The sequence below is a fragment of the Anarhichas minor genome, unplaced genomic scaffold (genome assembly GCF_050575085.1).
Source record: "Anarhichas minor isolate MPS153535 unplaced genomic scaffold, ASM5057508v1 ptg000073l, whole genome shotgun sequence".
Classification (NCBI taxonomy): domain Eukaryota; kingdom Metazoa; phylum Chordata; class Actinopteri; order Perciformes; family Anarhichadidae; genus Anarhichas; species Anarhichas minor.
Window position 1 is genome coordinate 1,664,204 of NW_027466519.1, and position 14,243 is coordinate 1,678,446.

Below are 14,243 nucleotides of genomic sequence, written 5' to 3' on the forward strand. Positions count from 1 at the left end.
GCGCCATAAGCTAAATGAATAGTTTAATTCATTTTGCTACATAACTAGCACACTTGAGAACATGTAAACTCAGTACCACCAGGTGTAGGCTGCATAAACACAACTCAAACTGAAACACAAATAGAACAAATTTAAGATGCATACAATGAATAAATAAATAGATAAAGGTAAACACGTTTCATTTGTGTAAAAGTTAGGCCCAACGTTCCTATATTTTTATTGGGTTCTCCTTTTGAATTAGAGTAAACATGCAAATCCCTAACTTTACAAACCTCCCAAATAATTTTTATTTCATCCAATAAGTAAAGGGGAAAACACACATTTTGTAATACAAACATTTTACAGAGAAAAATAAAACACTTAAGATGAGATGAATACATTTGTGTAAACGGTCAAGAAACCACATTTTAAGAACGTATTTAGTCTGTAGTCCTGCACACATATGATGTTCCTCATGAAGTTATTCTGATATTTTACTAAAACTTGATTAAACCGTTTTGGAGAGAGTCCATTCATGTAATCCCAGTAAACCCCGGAGCGGAAGTTGGACTCTCCTGGGCAGGAAATTGTCGGCAGTGTTTTTGTTGCTAGTGGGGACTGTTGTGTTGTGAAAATGGCGACGCCTCGTCGCTCCTCTCAGCAGCAGCAGCAGCCAAACTCCCTGCTGTCGTCCCCGCCCCGCAGCTCCTCTCGCCCTGCCACCCCGCTTGGCTCTCCGCCGGCACCCACCGACGATGCCACCCCGCTTACCCGAGGAGGCGCGATGGAGGACAGGGTTGACGGTGAGGGAACCCCTGCCTCTCCCACCACCACCACCACCACCTCCCCAGCTCTGGCCCTCACCGCCAGCAGCAGCAGCAGCAGCACTAGCAGCAGCGCTAGCTCCCCGACAACCACCGAAGGTAGCGGGACCAGCCCCGGCTCTACGCCCGACTCCGGCAGCGGGGACGCGGCCAGCAGCAGCGGCAGCAGCGGCGGTGGTGGTGGTGCAAACGGGGCTTTCAGGGAGCTGTTTGAAGCCTGTCGGACCGGGGATGTTTCGAGGGTGAAGAAACAAGTGGATGCGCTGAACGTGAACGCAAAAGACATGGCAGGACGTAAATCGACACCCCTGCATTTCGCTGCAGGTAAACATAACGGAGATCACCATTTGAAGAAACGTAATCTTTTTTCAGTCCGCCAATGCAGCTGCAGACATGCTTTCAGGGCGTGGGAGTGGCCAGAAAGGAGCTAATACACATTGGCAGACATTAGCCATTAGCTGTACAACAACAGTTTTCAGGATAATGCCAATCAACGGTTCAGTTAATTATCAATAGCATTAATGTAACAGTTACCATGCTGCACCCATGTTATATGTTATACTACTGGTTATTTAAATCTGGCCTAATGCTGACTTTTCTTGTCTAAAACAAATGCCCCATCCCTCTTTCTCAGTTGGTAAACTTTGAAGTATTTGAAATTGGGTGCCAGTATTAATTATGTGTTAATGTTACTGCTAACAACATAACAGCAGAGAGCGGCTTTGAGGATATTGCACTGTAATGCGTGTGGAACGGCTACTTATTGTTGTAGTGAAATGATTCCCAACAGTGTGGAGGAAGCGTCTTTTCTATGGCTGCCATCCAGTGTTGTGCAAATAAGGCGTCGCTGGGTCACATCAGAATCCCAAATAGTACAGGTGTAAAGGACAGGTGTGGGTGCAACAATTCCATCATTTCAGCGGTAATGTTGCTCTTTTTCTTAGAATAGTCACCAATAGATGGGAGGACAATGTTCATTTGTTGAAAATGTGGAAGTTATCTTAAGATTTGTGCAACATTTGAGTAGAAACATACTTTAAAATGATCAACGAAGGGGCTGAGATCTCAGTTTATGAGTTCATGACAGATGTCATATTTAAACTTCATTTTTTTTTTTGCTACAAGCGAGACATAAAGAAGACTCAATCATCTCGACAATACATCATAATTCATTTTTTTCATTTTATTCCTCTCTGTACTTTTTTATGGTCCACGGCCATTAAAAAAAAAAAAAAAGAGCTCATCTTCAGTTCAGCTCAGTTCAGCTCTTCAGCTCCAGACTTGACTGCTTTTAATTCTTTCATCGGTGCAGATAAAAAAAAAAAAAAGGAAGAAAGATGAAGGAAGAAAGACTTTGCACAGCTGTTTTACATCTCAGGCCTTCTTAATCGCCAGCAGCTTGACGAATGAACCGGTTCTCTCGAGTCCCGCGGCACCTTTGTAGTGAAGACATGGCGAGCTTCCCTTGTATGGTGCGTTTCCCAAACAGCTTGTCACGTGTGCCTCACAAAACAAATGAACACAGTGTGTCAAAAAATACGTTTTTAGAGGAAACTATTAATTATGAACATGATGTAGCAGCCGGTTGTTTCAGCTGCTCCTTAATTCATCTGCCGCTTCTATCAACATCAATGACCGATTCAGAGTATCTGGAAACTTCTGCCAAAGTTGCGGATGTGATGTAAGAAGTAGTTTCATCTGGACGTCACAGTTCCAATGCTGTAACGCCGATCTCCTTCTCCTCTTTGCTCTCTCTCTCTCTCTCTCTCTCTCTGATGTCTATCTCAGGGTTTGGGCGGAGAGATGTGGTGGACCACCTGCTCCAGACAGGCGCCAACGTGCACGCGCGGGACGACGGGGGTCTGATCCCGCTTCACAACGCCTGCTCGTTCGGTCACTCCGAGGTGAGACTTTCCACAGCGACCCCTTTTGATGAAGTAGTATTCTTTTTTTTTTTTTTTTTTTTCTTTTTTTTTTTCAGTGAGTTTTATTCACAAGAATTCGGTCCAAACATGCAAATCTGCTCTGTTTGATCACATCGACAAAAAAAACCCAGGAGACCTTCGTTGCTACTTTTGATATTCTGGTCACGCATGATGATGTTTTGGAACATCTGTGACAGATGTGCTAATGCTTTTCATCTTCCCGGCCTTTAACCACAGTCGTCAATGGAGTAATAATGGAATTTTAGAGCTTTTCTCTGAGAGCACTTTGCAACCACGTCAGGAGAAGCGCAGTGCTAATGCAGCCGTGTTTTGTTGAAGTGTGATTTTTTTTTTTTGTAGTGGAAGGTCGGGTGTTTCGGGGTTATAACTCTGCCGGAAAGTGGAGGAGTAAACCCTTCAAGTTGGGAACAAGTTGCTGCGTGCAGTAAAGGAGTATCTGGCCGTCTTATGACACGAGTGAGGTCAAGATGGAGTCTGAGATTGACGGGCGCATTGTGCATTGCGTCGGACTGTTGACGTTTTAAGGGAATGTGTTAAACTGCAATAGTTTGTAACCTCCGGTTCTGAAAAGTGAAGCGAACACGGAAGAGCCTTAAATTTGCATTCTGTCTCATAATGGTTGCAGAAAGAAGTCCGGTCGTGGAGAAGTCAATGAGTAAATAAACCTACTTCTCACTTGAGTTATTACCTCAGTAAACATTAACATCAGTTTATTTCTAAAAGGCTAAAAGTCTTCTTCAATACAGCATGATGTTCATTTAGTGAATGATGGTCCCATTAGAGACATGGCGCTTACGTCCACTACTTGCATACAGTCTATGGATGTAATGTATGTTGGTGAAATTCATGAATGGATGCTTTCTGACAAAGCAACACTGATGCACTGAGAATACTATGTAACATGAAAAGAAAAGGTTTTGTCGAACAAAAAAAAGTGTATTCCCTAATTTAAGGTAGTAAAACGAGTATCATTTTTTGAAAAACTTTCAAATCTCGGGTATTGTGTTTGCACCAGAATGGAAAAACTAGCGTAACTAGGTTATCAATCTTAAGTCAGAGTTTTCCAAACTTGCTTGATTAAGGCCCACCAACTTGAGTAGGGGAAAAACAACCATGGGGGGGGGGGGGACTTGTAATTGGAATTTTATTTTTTTGCCAAACAAAGAGAAAATGCAGATGTTCTGTATGCTGTTTTCAGGTGGTGTCCTTGCTGCTGTGTCAGGGGGCCGACCCGAACGCTCGCGACAACTGGAACTACACGCCACTCCACGAAGCTGCCATCAAGGGCAAGATAGACGTCTGTATAGGTAAGCACCGACAAACACACGCCGCAGATACAAACACAAGTGCATGTTAATGTGATTTGGAAGCGTCGGTGTGTTTACATTAAATTGTCTAGGGGCATTTGGAGTTTTTTTTTTTTTTTTTTTTTCTCTCTCGCCATCTGTTGACCCGGTAAAACTGAATTGGCCGTGTGAGCAGAACAGAAGCGTGTTGCTAGTTGCCCCATTGCTTCCCGGAGTTGCATCGTTCTCCGTGGGCGCAATAAAAGTCAGCGGTTGCTCTGTGGCATTTCTAAATAGGTTTCATTAATTGCAGCGGGTGTCACCGTGGTGAATTTATAGGATATTAAATTCTCTCTCGTGTTCGTTCGGGCCCCTTTTTGTTTTAATTGTCTTCTCCTCCACCGCCCCACTAATTCACAACCTGGAGCTCTGTATAATCAATCAATAATATAACAATCAATGCAATCAATTTTTACAAACTATAATAAACCAACTGCTGACTGTTCTTTTCCATTCAGCATCAAGCAGCAAATAAGCTGCAAATTGCAATTACTGTGTTACTGCCTATTCTTCAGCCCACACGGGGGACAAAAGAGCATTGATTTCTTCGCACAATATACAAAGAACTTACAGTATATGAGCTCCCGCCAACGTGGGTTCTTCATTTTTAGAACAGAAACAACACCACGGGACCAGTTCGCAGCCCGAGGAAAACCTGAAGTAGGAAAGATCGGCACAGCACGACGACCGTCTGAGCGGTAAAGTCGTCGGACAATCTTTTATGATCTTAATGGAAAAGCGTTGCTCAGTGTGAGCGGCAATAACGGATGACTGCGATGATAGCCGGCGTCAGTGTGGAGTGCTGAGAGCAACCAGGAGGAAAAGCTGCTCCTGTTATTTTTTTTTTTATTATGTCTACAGCAAGCTGCGGCAGAATGTCAGGGCCCTCGATGACTGCGTAGAAGCTCAGGGCTTTGTGGAGTTCTGATGATTTATGAAGCATTTGACATGCGTGTATGTTTTCAATAATGCATGCGTTGGGGTTTATCTCTTTCAAATGGCTGGTTTAGCTTTTCAAGGTAATATAAGGCGATGTGGAAATGGCAGTAAAATGCTGAGGAACGTTTATTTATGATATGTTGTGCATGCCAGTGTTGTGTCTGTCTGACAGTTGATTTTCATAGTATACGACGACAATCTGAAACCAATGGATGTATGAAAAGCCCTGTGGCAAATGGTCCGCAATAGTGTTGAGCAAACAGGACTTGTAGGGAAATATTACTGTTTGAATCGGTGATATTGTTGAGGACATTACAACAACATGGCAATGCCATTTGTGTTTCTTTTTTTAAATGTCTATTTTGAACCAGGTCTTTGCCATCAAACCAGGTCTTCGCCATCACAGCGTTAAGTCTCTTTTCTCTGGTGTTATTCAGAAAAGGTTAGTTTTGGTTTCCTGTCCTAGCGGCACAGTTACAAGCAAACCAGGGCATGTAAACAAAAAACAGCTGACCTCTTGACGCTTGCTTATTGGACAGAGTTTTGGTGGCCTGTCGTCCTGCCAGGTTACAGATTTGGCAGCAGAGTGAGAGTCGAATCAAAGTCTGATTCATCCGTAACTTCGGCTCGGCACGAAGGACGCTCTATCCTCTTCGTTGGCGTTCACGCAACTTGAGTAAGGAGTTAATCTTCTATTGCCGGACCTGCATCTCGGCGAGCTCGAGGTCTGGAGAAAATCTCATCAACAAACTTGGGATAAGAAGATCTTGGAAATCCTAAAGCAGCCATGCGATTGGCTCTGAGTTTAATAATCCGCCGCCTCCATAACTGTCTGTTCAGTACACGGTGTCCTCAGCTCTCCAATGTTCTCATTTCCCTGGTTATCCATACGATCATAGGCCAACTGAGACTCCACCCAGATGTCAGTTAGGTTAATGACATGTCAATGCAGATGTCAACGGTGTTTGGTTTTTGTACTTCAGGCATAATCACTCATAACCTCAAACCCCTGCTTTTTGAACGTATCTGTACGTGTGTTATTAAGGGTCCACTATTTATTACTTGGTTGAAATGCCTCGTCCAGGGGTTTTAGTTTAACTTGCTGAGGCCTCTGTTAGGTGGCAGGATAAGACGGGTGCACTGGTTAAATTACGATAAGATGCTGTCAAATATTTTAATTAAACGCTCTATTATTGTTTGATGAAATATTCTCTAATAAAAATTGTGAAAATTGTCTGTTACAATATCTCTGTGCCCCAGAAGGGGGGCTTCAAACCAGCGATTTTGTTTTGGACAACTAACAGTCCAGAACCCAAAGATATAAATAAAAAAACTGAAAAGCAGTGTCATTTGAGAGGCGGAAAACAGTCAATCTTTGGCATTTTTTCCTGGATAATTGACTGAAACAAAAAGTATATTATCTATTTTATTTCTATTGATCAATCTAGTCTCAGAACGACTTCCGGTGTAGACACCCGGTCAGTTTCAGATGTTTAATGCATTTATTTGTAGGCCCAGTTTGTACTAAAAGCAGCAGCACAGGAAAAAAAAGTGTTCCTCATCTCTTTTACATTTGTTTTACGTTTGCCCAAATCATTGCCTTTAGCTCTCTGTCTAAGTGTTCGCTTGTGCAAACTGTGCCACTAAAAATGTCTAAATGAAAATATAGACCAACTAATATTACTTTACTGATACTTATTATTTCCCTAATTTACTTACTAATTAGACAGTCCGTAAAATAATTGCTACAAATCTGACATTGTCCTGAAAACTAATCCTGTCTAAAAAAAGGGTGGTTGAGGTTGTCCAGAGAGAGCTATAGAAGGTATTACTGAAAAGTCGTGGCCATCAGAGACAAAACTGACGCAGAATTAGAAGTTGACAAGCAAATTGATTGGGAAACAGCGGTACAGTCTGGATTTGTGAACTACTCTAACCCGTATACATGTGTGAGTGCCGTCATTTCTCTCTCTGCCTCGCTATTGGCATATCTTTATCTTCTCCCCGTTGGGGGGGTGGTGTGTGTGCGCGCGCGTGTATATAGCATTGGTGCAGAGCTAAATCATATTTTTGTGGTGGGGTGACTAAGGTCTGTGTCAGTGCTAGGGCAGAGGCGCATGTATACATGTATGCATACACGTGCACACGCATACACACACACAATCAATACAGGCGAGCCCGGTTATCCTCCTCCTCTATCGTCCTCTCTGTCGGGTTTCAAGCGGAGTAGTTATGAGATCCACACAAGTTCAAAGGGCACGTGCACCGGGAACTGCTCCGCAATCACAACAGTTGGAAGTGAGATGGAGAGGACGGCGGTGAGAGTGTTGACATTAGAGCCCTCAAAAGAGCGTATTTACCAAAAAAACAACAAAATAAAACACTGAGTGCAGGCAGTTTGTTATTCAGCTCATACCTGTTCAGTAGCCGCATGACTCTGCCCTCTCTCCTTTCCTTTCCTCTCCTCCTCCCCATCTCATTTCTTCTCGTCTCCCTTTTCCTTTCTTTTCCTCCCCTCATGTCTCCTCTCTTCTCCTCCCCTGCTTCTCATCTCCTCTATTCTCTTCTCGTCTCCCTTTCCCTCTTGTCTCCTTTTCATTTATTTTTCCTCCCCCTCATTTCTCCTCTCCTCTTCTCCTCCGTTTTTACTACTCCCCGCTCTCTCTCTCTCTCTCTCTCTCTCTCTCTCTCTCTCCCTCTCAAGCACACAAACACTCTCGGTTTGTTTTGCTCTCCCTCCCCTCTTTTCGTCCTCTACCTCTCCCATCTTCTCATCCCCCCCCCCCCACTCCTCTCATCTCGCTCTCCGCTGCATCGCTCAGTCAGTCGGAGAGGCGAGAGTCTCTCCACTCGCACTGCCTCGCTGCTGCTCGCTGCGTTGACTAGCCGTGGCAACCCGTCTCTCCTTTCCTCACCCATTCGAATTCCTTTTCACAGGCTTCCCGCGCTCCTCCATGGAGGTGTTGTTGTGTTTTGCAGCCGGTCACGTCGCCGCTTTTTGCGAGGTCCGCCGTTTGTCTGGCGGCGTGGTGTAGCGTAGCTTTCGCTGCTGTTGTTGTGGCATGTCTGTTTACATCAGCGGCATGGCTCGCAGGGCAGAGGCAGCCAGGGGCAGCCGAGAGAGCAGCGCTAGCAACAGAGGTGGAGCAGCCGGAGGCAGAGGTGGAGGAAGAGGAGGGATAGCAGAGGAGCAAGTGGGAGAGAAAGGAGGAGGTCCGGGGAGAGCAGTTTACGGAGCAGGATGTGGTTCAGCGGCGGGAGCAGGAGCAGCGAGAGGAGGAGGACTAGGAGGACTAGGAGGACTAGGGGAAGGTGTGTGTCGGGGAGTTTGCATGTCAGTCCAGGAGCTCAGCTACTGTCTGTGTCTGCCCTGTTGTACAGTGTTGCTGCAGCACGGAGCCGACCCCAACATCCGCAACACTGACGGCAAGTCCACCCTGGACCTGGCCGAACCCTCCGCCAAGGCCGTCCTCACAGGTCAGTGTCCCCGTCTGTCTGTCAAATGCCCCACACACACACACACACACACACACACACACACACACACACACACACACACACACACAGAGGTCCGTACACATCTGTATTTTTTGTTGCAGATTGTGTTTGTTTGTCTTTCCTGTTCTCAGTTTCCTCTTTGCCGTTCCTCTCTCTTTCTGCCTTTTCCTTACGCTGCACTTTTCCCACCTCTATCTTAATGTTAACAGGTTGCACACACACACACACACCGTTCCTTTTATTCTGTCCAAGGCTGCAAGCAGTGTTGCCTCTCGTTTCCGTCAATCTATCACCTTCCTTATTTTTTTGCAAGGCTGTGCTCCGCTCATTTGCTCACCACGCATGTTGTTCAGTCTTTGTGTCCAAAGGCTTGTTCGCACACCGGCCATTCCTTCCATTTTTCTTTTGTTTGGCCTCGCCTTTATCCAATAATCAGGGGTCAGAGGTGTTTGTGTCTCCGCTTTCCTATTTGTTCTCATTCGTCTGGCTGAGGCTGCACTCATTGATCAGCTACTCAATAAACTCACTCTCTGTGTTGGATTTTGCTCTTTGTTTGTTTATGTCGTTGTTTCTGTCGTTCTTTCTTCCTTTCCTTCCTTTCATGTGCTGTTGAAAAGTCGAGGAATAACCAACACAATGACACAGCAGACCTTGACTGAGCAGAGTTTTCTTTAACGCAGCACAATGCTGCAAATCACAACAAATTGAAAATACATTTAAATGCCGTTTAACAACTGCAAGAACCCCACACCCATCCTCCTCCTCCTCCTCCTCCTCCTCATCATTCCACTTGGGTTTAGGCTGCAGAAAGAGGCCTGACAGGCAAAAAAAAAAAAAAGAGCGCTTTAGTGGCCAACATGGGACACTAAAATTCTGCGGTGAAACTCGGACTACTGGTTCCTTCATTGTAAAAAAGCCCTTAAAGGCGGCAGGGCCCAGTACACCTATTTAGTGGTAGATGAACCACTTGGACACAGTTACGGCATTTATATGATGCACTAATAAAAAAAAAACTATATGGCTTTTAATTATTTGTATATTTCTGTTCATTTTCTCCTTGGTTAGACAGCTGAAAGTACAGACGCAGATTAACTTTTTGTGGGTTTTCCAGCCTGATTTTGTTTTATGTTTCTGCAAATCAGCACTTTGCATCTTCTCTTTTGACGTTCTTCTTCGTGCTGTATTGTCTGTGCACGAGTTGGCTTATGAGTTTTGTGCTTATCTCACTTTCTCTTCAGATGGGGGAACGTTTGAAAGACATTGTTCTTATTGAACTAAATGAATCCTCTTATTTTTGTTTTGCCGTGCAAAGCTTCCTCCATTTACACCGCGTTACATCACCAATTCCCATCAATCCCCTCTCTGGTAAATGAGATGAACGGCCAGATACCACAGCGGCAAAACATGTGGAAGATATATTCGCCGCAGCCAGTCTGTGAAAAATCATTGTCCTCGCCCGCTAGAATTGAAATGAGGTTGTTCGGCGCCACGTTATTGAACATCGCCGCATATTTTGCAGTTCTCCCCCTTCACCCCATCTCGGTACCGGCCATGATACAAGTTTTACAATAAAGCTGTCATGGAAATGCGATTCATGGGCAGTAAAGCTCGGAGATTTAGCAGAGGAGTAATTGATCTTAGGCTGTTTGTGATAGAAAATGTTAACCAAACATTGCAGACTTATTCTTGTGTGTGTGTGTGTGTAGTGACTCAAGGCGGCTAATAGTGTAAACAACAAATTGCCCGAGACGGACCCAAACACAGTCCTGCTTACAAATTAGAGCTGCGGCTATGTTGTGTTTGTTAATTGACATCAAGATGGCTCAAACTGTGAGGGGTATCTCCTCTGGGGTGGGGGGGGACGGGGACGCGGGGGATTTGAAGGGGAAGTGAGGAAGCTGAGGGAGAGAGTCTTAACTCGACGCTCAAACATGACGCACACATTTTTTGACATTATCCTTATCCGTCCAAATGTTCATCCACTGTTATACGTCCAGAAATCTGTCTCGATATAGAAAAAAAAACGATGCTTCTCATAACTCCAAAACTTGTGTGCAGGAGAACTGTGGTGACGCGAAATAGCAAACGGCCCCGTCTAGAGCCTGAAAGTGTCCAATTTGTCCATTCTGGGCTACTGTAGAAACTTTGCGGTGCTACACGGAGGACTTTGTGAAGAGGTTCCGCTCCATATGTAGATATAAACCGCTCAGTTTAAGGTAACGAAACACAGGTTCAGGTGATTCAACGCTAATATAAACATAGTTATGTGTGTAGTATATTCTAACAACAGATTCCCCAAAATCCCACACACTGGACCTTTTTAAAGCCCATTTACCTGTGAGAACCTACTAGAATTGGCTTTAGTGGGCTGCAGCTGCCTTCACACATTACAGTCATTTACGAGCAGGTTTTTTTGTCTCAAAGTGAAACAAAGGTCTTACCTCACCAGTGACCTACGGAACCTTGATTTATTTTTTGAATGGAAATACATTTTAAGCAGATTAATGATGCCCCCCATCGGCCTACCCATTGCATCTTAAAGCTCTATAATGGAAACAAGGGCTTTGGGATTAAAATACGTTTTCATTTTCATAAATTAGCGGCTGAAATTGACATTTTTCAAGACATTCTAACTTGTCATAGTTCAAAGCACGGGTGTAATTAATAACACTAATAATGGCTGTGTTCCATTCAGGTGATTCATTAAGCCGATGCCAATGAGCAGGCATGCGTAACACCAGAACTGGATCACCTAACTTGGAATGCAGCCTTACCTGAGGTTATTAATTAGCTGGGCTTTTCCCTGCTGTGGCGTGTCAAAAGGTCTCCTCTGACACTGGCAGGTCAGAGTGTCGCCACACGATGAATGTCGATAGAGCGCGGTGGTTAGAGCGTAAAATGGGACTGAATGCTCATCGTTTAGCTAAAGTCCAAGCCTCCAAAAGCAGCAGATGGGTGTGTTTTTTGAAATTGTAATGAAAAAGACAACAGTTAAGACATTAACGAGGGCCGCTAAATGTCATCTGGCGTCTTCGACATCTGGCGTTTCCACAGGCATCCGCCGGTGCATTCTGGTGAAAACGAGCAGTTAATAGGGAAACCAGTTCATCCACAACACCAGCGCTGTGACTCCCCCCCCCCCCCCCCCCCCCCCCCCGGTCCTCCTGCGGCGGTCGTTCAGCATTCCTCCCGTGCTTCAGATCTGACAAATTTACCGCACCTCGTTAAGTAACGCGAATTATCCTCTTAATGGCCGGCACTAATTACCTAAACCGTCGTCCTGTTACATTGTCTCTTCACCCAGGAGTGATTCCACTGTTCTAATTATTGTTGGCGGTGATGCATTTAACACGACGTCTCTTAAAGACTGTTTCATTATCGCCGACGTGGTCAGGTTTTTGGTAAAAGTGGCAGAAAATTCAAGCCAAGCCTTTAAACAGTCTTTCCAGGAAAAAAAACCACAGTTTAAATATGAACATATGAGTGTTTGTATTTGTAGAAAGTGTACAACCCTCCACAGAGACACCCTGCATTAGCCTTTTCTCTTTGGTCCTATACGCTCTACGATTCAGAGGTTCTGCTCTATTCCTCATCTCTGCTGCAGCCCCGGCACAGCTTTCAACTTCAGTCGGCGGTGATGGAAGTTTATATTGACCCATAAATAAGCTCTGCTGCTCTGCCACATCCAACAAAGTGCTCTCAGAAATGATCGACTCTGTTCCCCATTACCTGGAGATGTGGAACGTAAAGCTGGGAGAGAATTAGATTTGTTTTAGGGGGGGGGGGGGGGGCTTCAAAACAGGACACAATAATTGTTTTTTTTTTTCAATTTATTTGACATGAATTGGGTTTGGATAGCTCACACACTGCATATCAGTCAGCAAGGCGCCATTAGTCTGCAAGGTTTTCGTATATTCGCATATCGCAGGGCGGTGTTGATTGTCAGGCTTTTCTTTAAATCCTCAGACGCCTCCCAGATGTGCCTTTATCAGCAGAACTCTGCAGTTCAGTCCATTGCAAGTATGAGAACCCGTCATTCACACCACGGCAAGGGGTCGGACTCACAAGCACAACTGTGACATTCGACGCCAGAGGCCCGGGTACGGTTTCATGGATTTCAGCTCATTGAAAATCTGTATGCGCGGTACAACCCGTCACAATCTGCGGTTGCAATATAAGTAGCGCAATAGATGAGCATTTAAGTCTGTTAGAAATGCTAATAGTCATTTACTCTGTTGTGCCTTTTGCGGTGCAAAAGCCTAGAGAGTTTCAAGTTAATGATCTTGTTCCTTATCGGGTTACAAAGGACAGCATGCACAGATCTGCTGTGCGATTGGCCTATCGCTAGATGGTTACTGGCTCCTGGAGCAAAACACCGGACGCCCCCCCCCCCAGATGTTTAGATCTGATTCATGGTGCTGCGTCAGTGTTGAGGAATGCAAGACAAATTTGTATTTTGCTTATTTATTGAAATCGGAAGTGAAAAGCTGGCCGTTGCTGGTAGGTGGGTTTTGCTACCCTTTGGACGGAGCCAGGATCGCGGTTTCCTCCTGCTTCCAGCCTTCACGCTAAGATAAGATATCCGTCAAGGTTCCTCCACCAACGTGAGAGTTTTTTTTTTTTTTTTTTACAAAAGCCGGGAAGATTTCCCAGAAATCCCGAATATCAGACTGCAGATAAGTAATCGAGAGAAACGCACGGTAATGATGTGAAAAGCCGCAGAAGAGCTAACTTCGGGAAACAAAGGGATCACCGGGAGGGATTTTTACTTCGAGCCGTCTTTCCTGTCGTCAGTGATTGATCTTCCTCTGGCCATGCAAGCAGTGATTAGGACACTTTCATCAAGTTGTTTCTGCCCTTGACAATTCTCTCATTTTCTCCCCCTCGTACCTCCGTCGCTTCCTTTTCGTCACTCATCAATTACGACGTTGTTTAATGAGCTTGCAAGTACAGCATGTACCCCATCCACCCCTTCATCCTGCCATCAGCCTTGGTGTCGATCTTTCCCTGTGACACGTCGTCTATAGTCTTTGTCCCTTTGCCCCCTGCTGTCTCAACCGTCTCGAGCTCCATACCAATCGGCCTCTCCATCTTTTCCCTCTGGCATTTGTCATTTATTCTCTTTCTGCTCTTCACTCGAAATGTCTCAATCCGCCTCATCCGCTTTAGATCTCTGGCAGTGACATGATCCCGGTGTTATTTCAGCCTAGAACATAGATTAGCAGTTTCAACATGGTACCTGCATTCAGTGTTGTAAGATGGAGGTTGGTGATCATCATCACTGCCAATCTATAATCGACTTATCTTCTGAACTAAGGCTGTTTCTCCACTAAATTTCAGACAACTACTTTGAGATCCTACGAACTAAACAAACTGGTGAAACGTAAGCTCTATGCAAATGAACTGGAAGAGGTAATTTATGTGATAATCTCTCTTAGACTTGTGTCACAAGGTATTAAGCTCTCATTGGGGGGGTTTTGTCTGCATCTTTGGTATTAAACTCTCGTATCTTTGGTTGTGTTTTATCTCAAATAGGAAACAAACTACGTTATGTAAAGCAACACAGGTGTTATTCAAAGAAAAGAAGCAAGGCCCCAGGTGCAGCAGCATCAGGCTTTTAAAGGGAATGGGAGGTGACATTTCATTCATGTTGGGTCAAAACACACCTGTGTTTATTTTAGAGAATAAATACAACCTGTTTGGCCTTTGCG

At 44.7% G+C, this 14,243-nt stretch overlaps 1 protein-coding gene across 3 annotated transcripts in view; it reads left to right on the forward strand.

Moving 5' to 3' along the window:
- The first annotated feature begins 572 nt into the window (after nucleotides 1-572).
- LOC142935288 (poly [ADP-ribose] polymerase tankyrase-1) overlaps nucleotides 573-14,243 on the forward strand; it is a 60,453-nt gene continuing 46,782 nt past the window's right edge. For all 3 annotated transcript variants that reach the window (XM_076079531.1, XM_076079532.1, XM_076079533.1), the window contains exons 1-4: nucleotides 573-1,127; nucleotides 2,592-2,707; nucleotides 3,948-4,056; nucleotides 8,416-8,511. In XM_076079531.1, coding sequence (XP_075935646.1) covers nucleotides 614-1,127; nucleotides 2,592-2,707; nucleotides 3,948-4,056; nucleotides 8,416-8,511 — 835 coding nt within the window. In that variant the 5' untranslated portion in view covers nucleotides 573-613. The remainder of the gene's footprint in view (nucleotides 1,128-2,591; nucleotides 2,708-3,947; nucleotides 4,057-8,415; nucleotides 8,512-14,243) is intronic.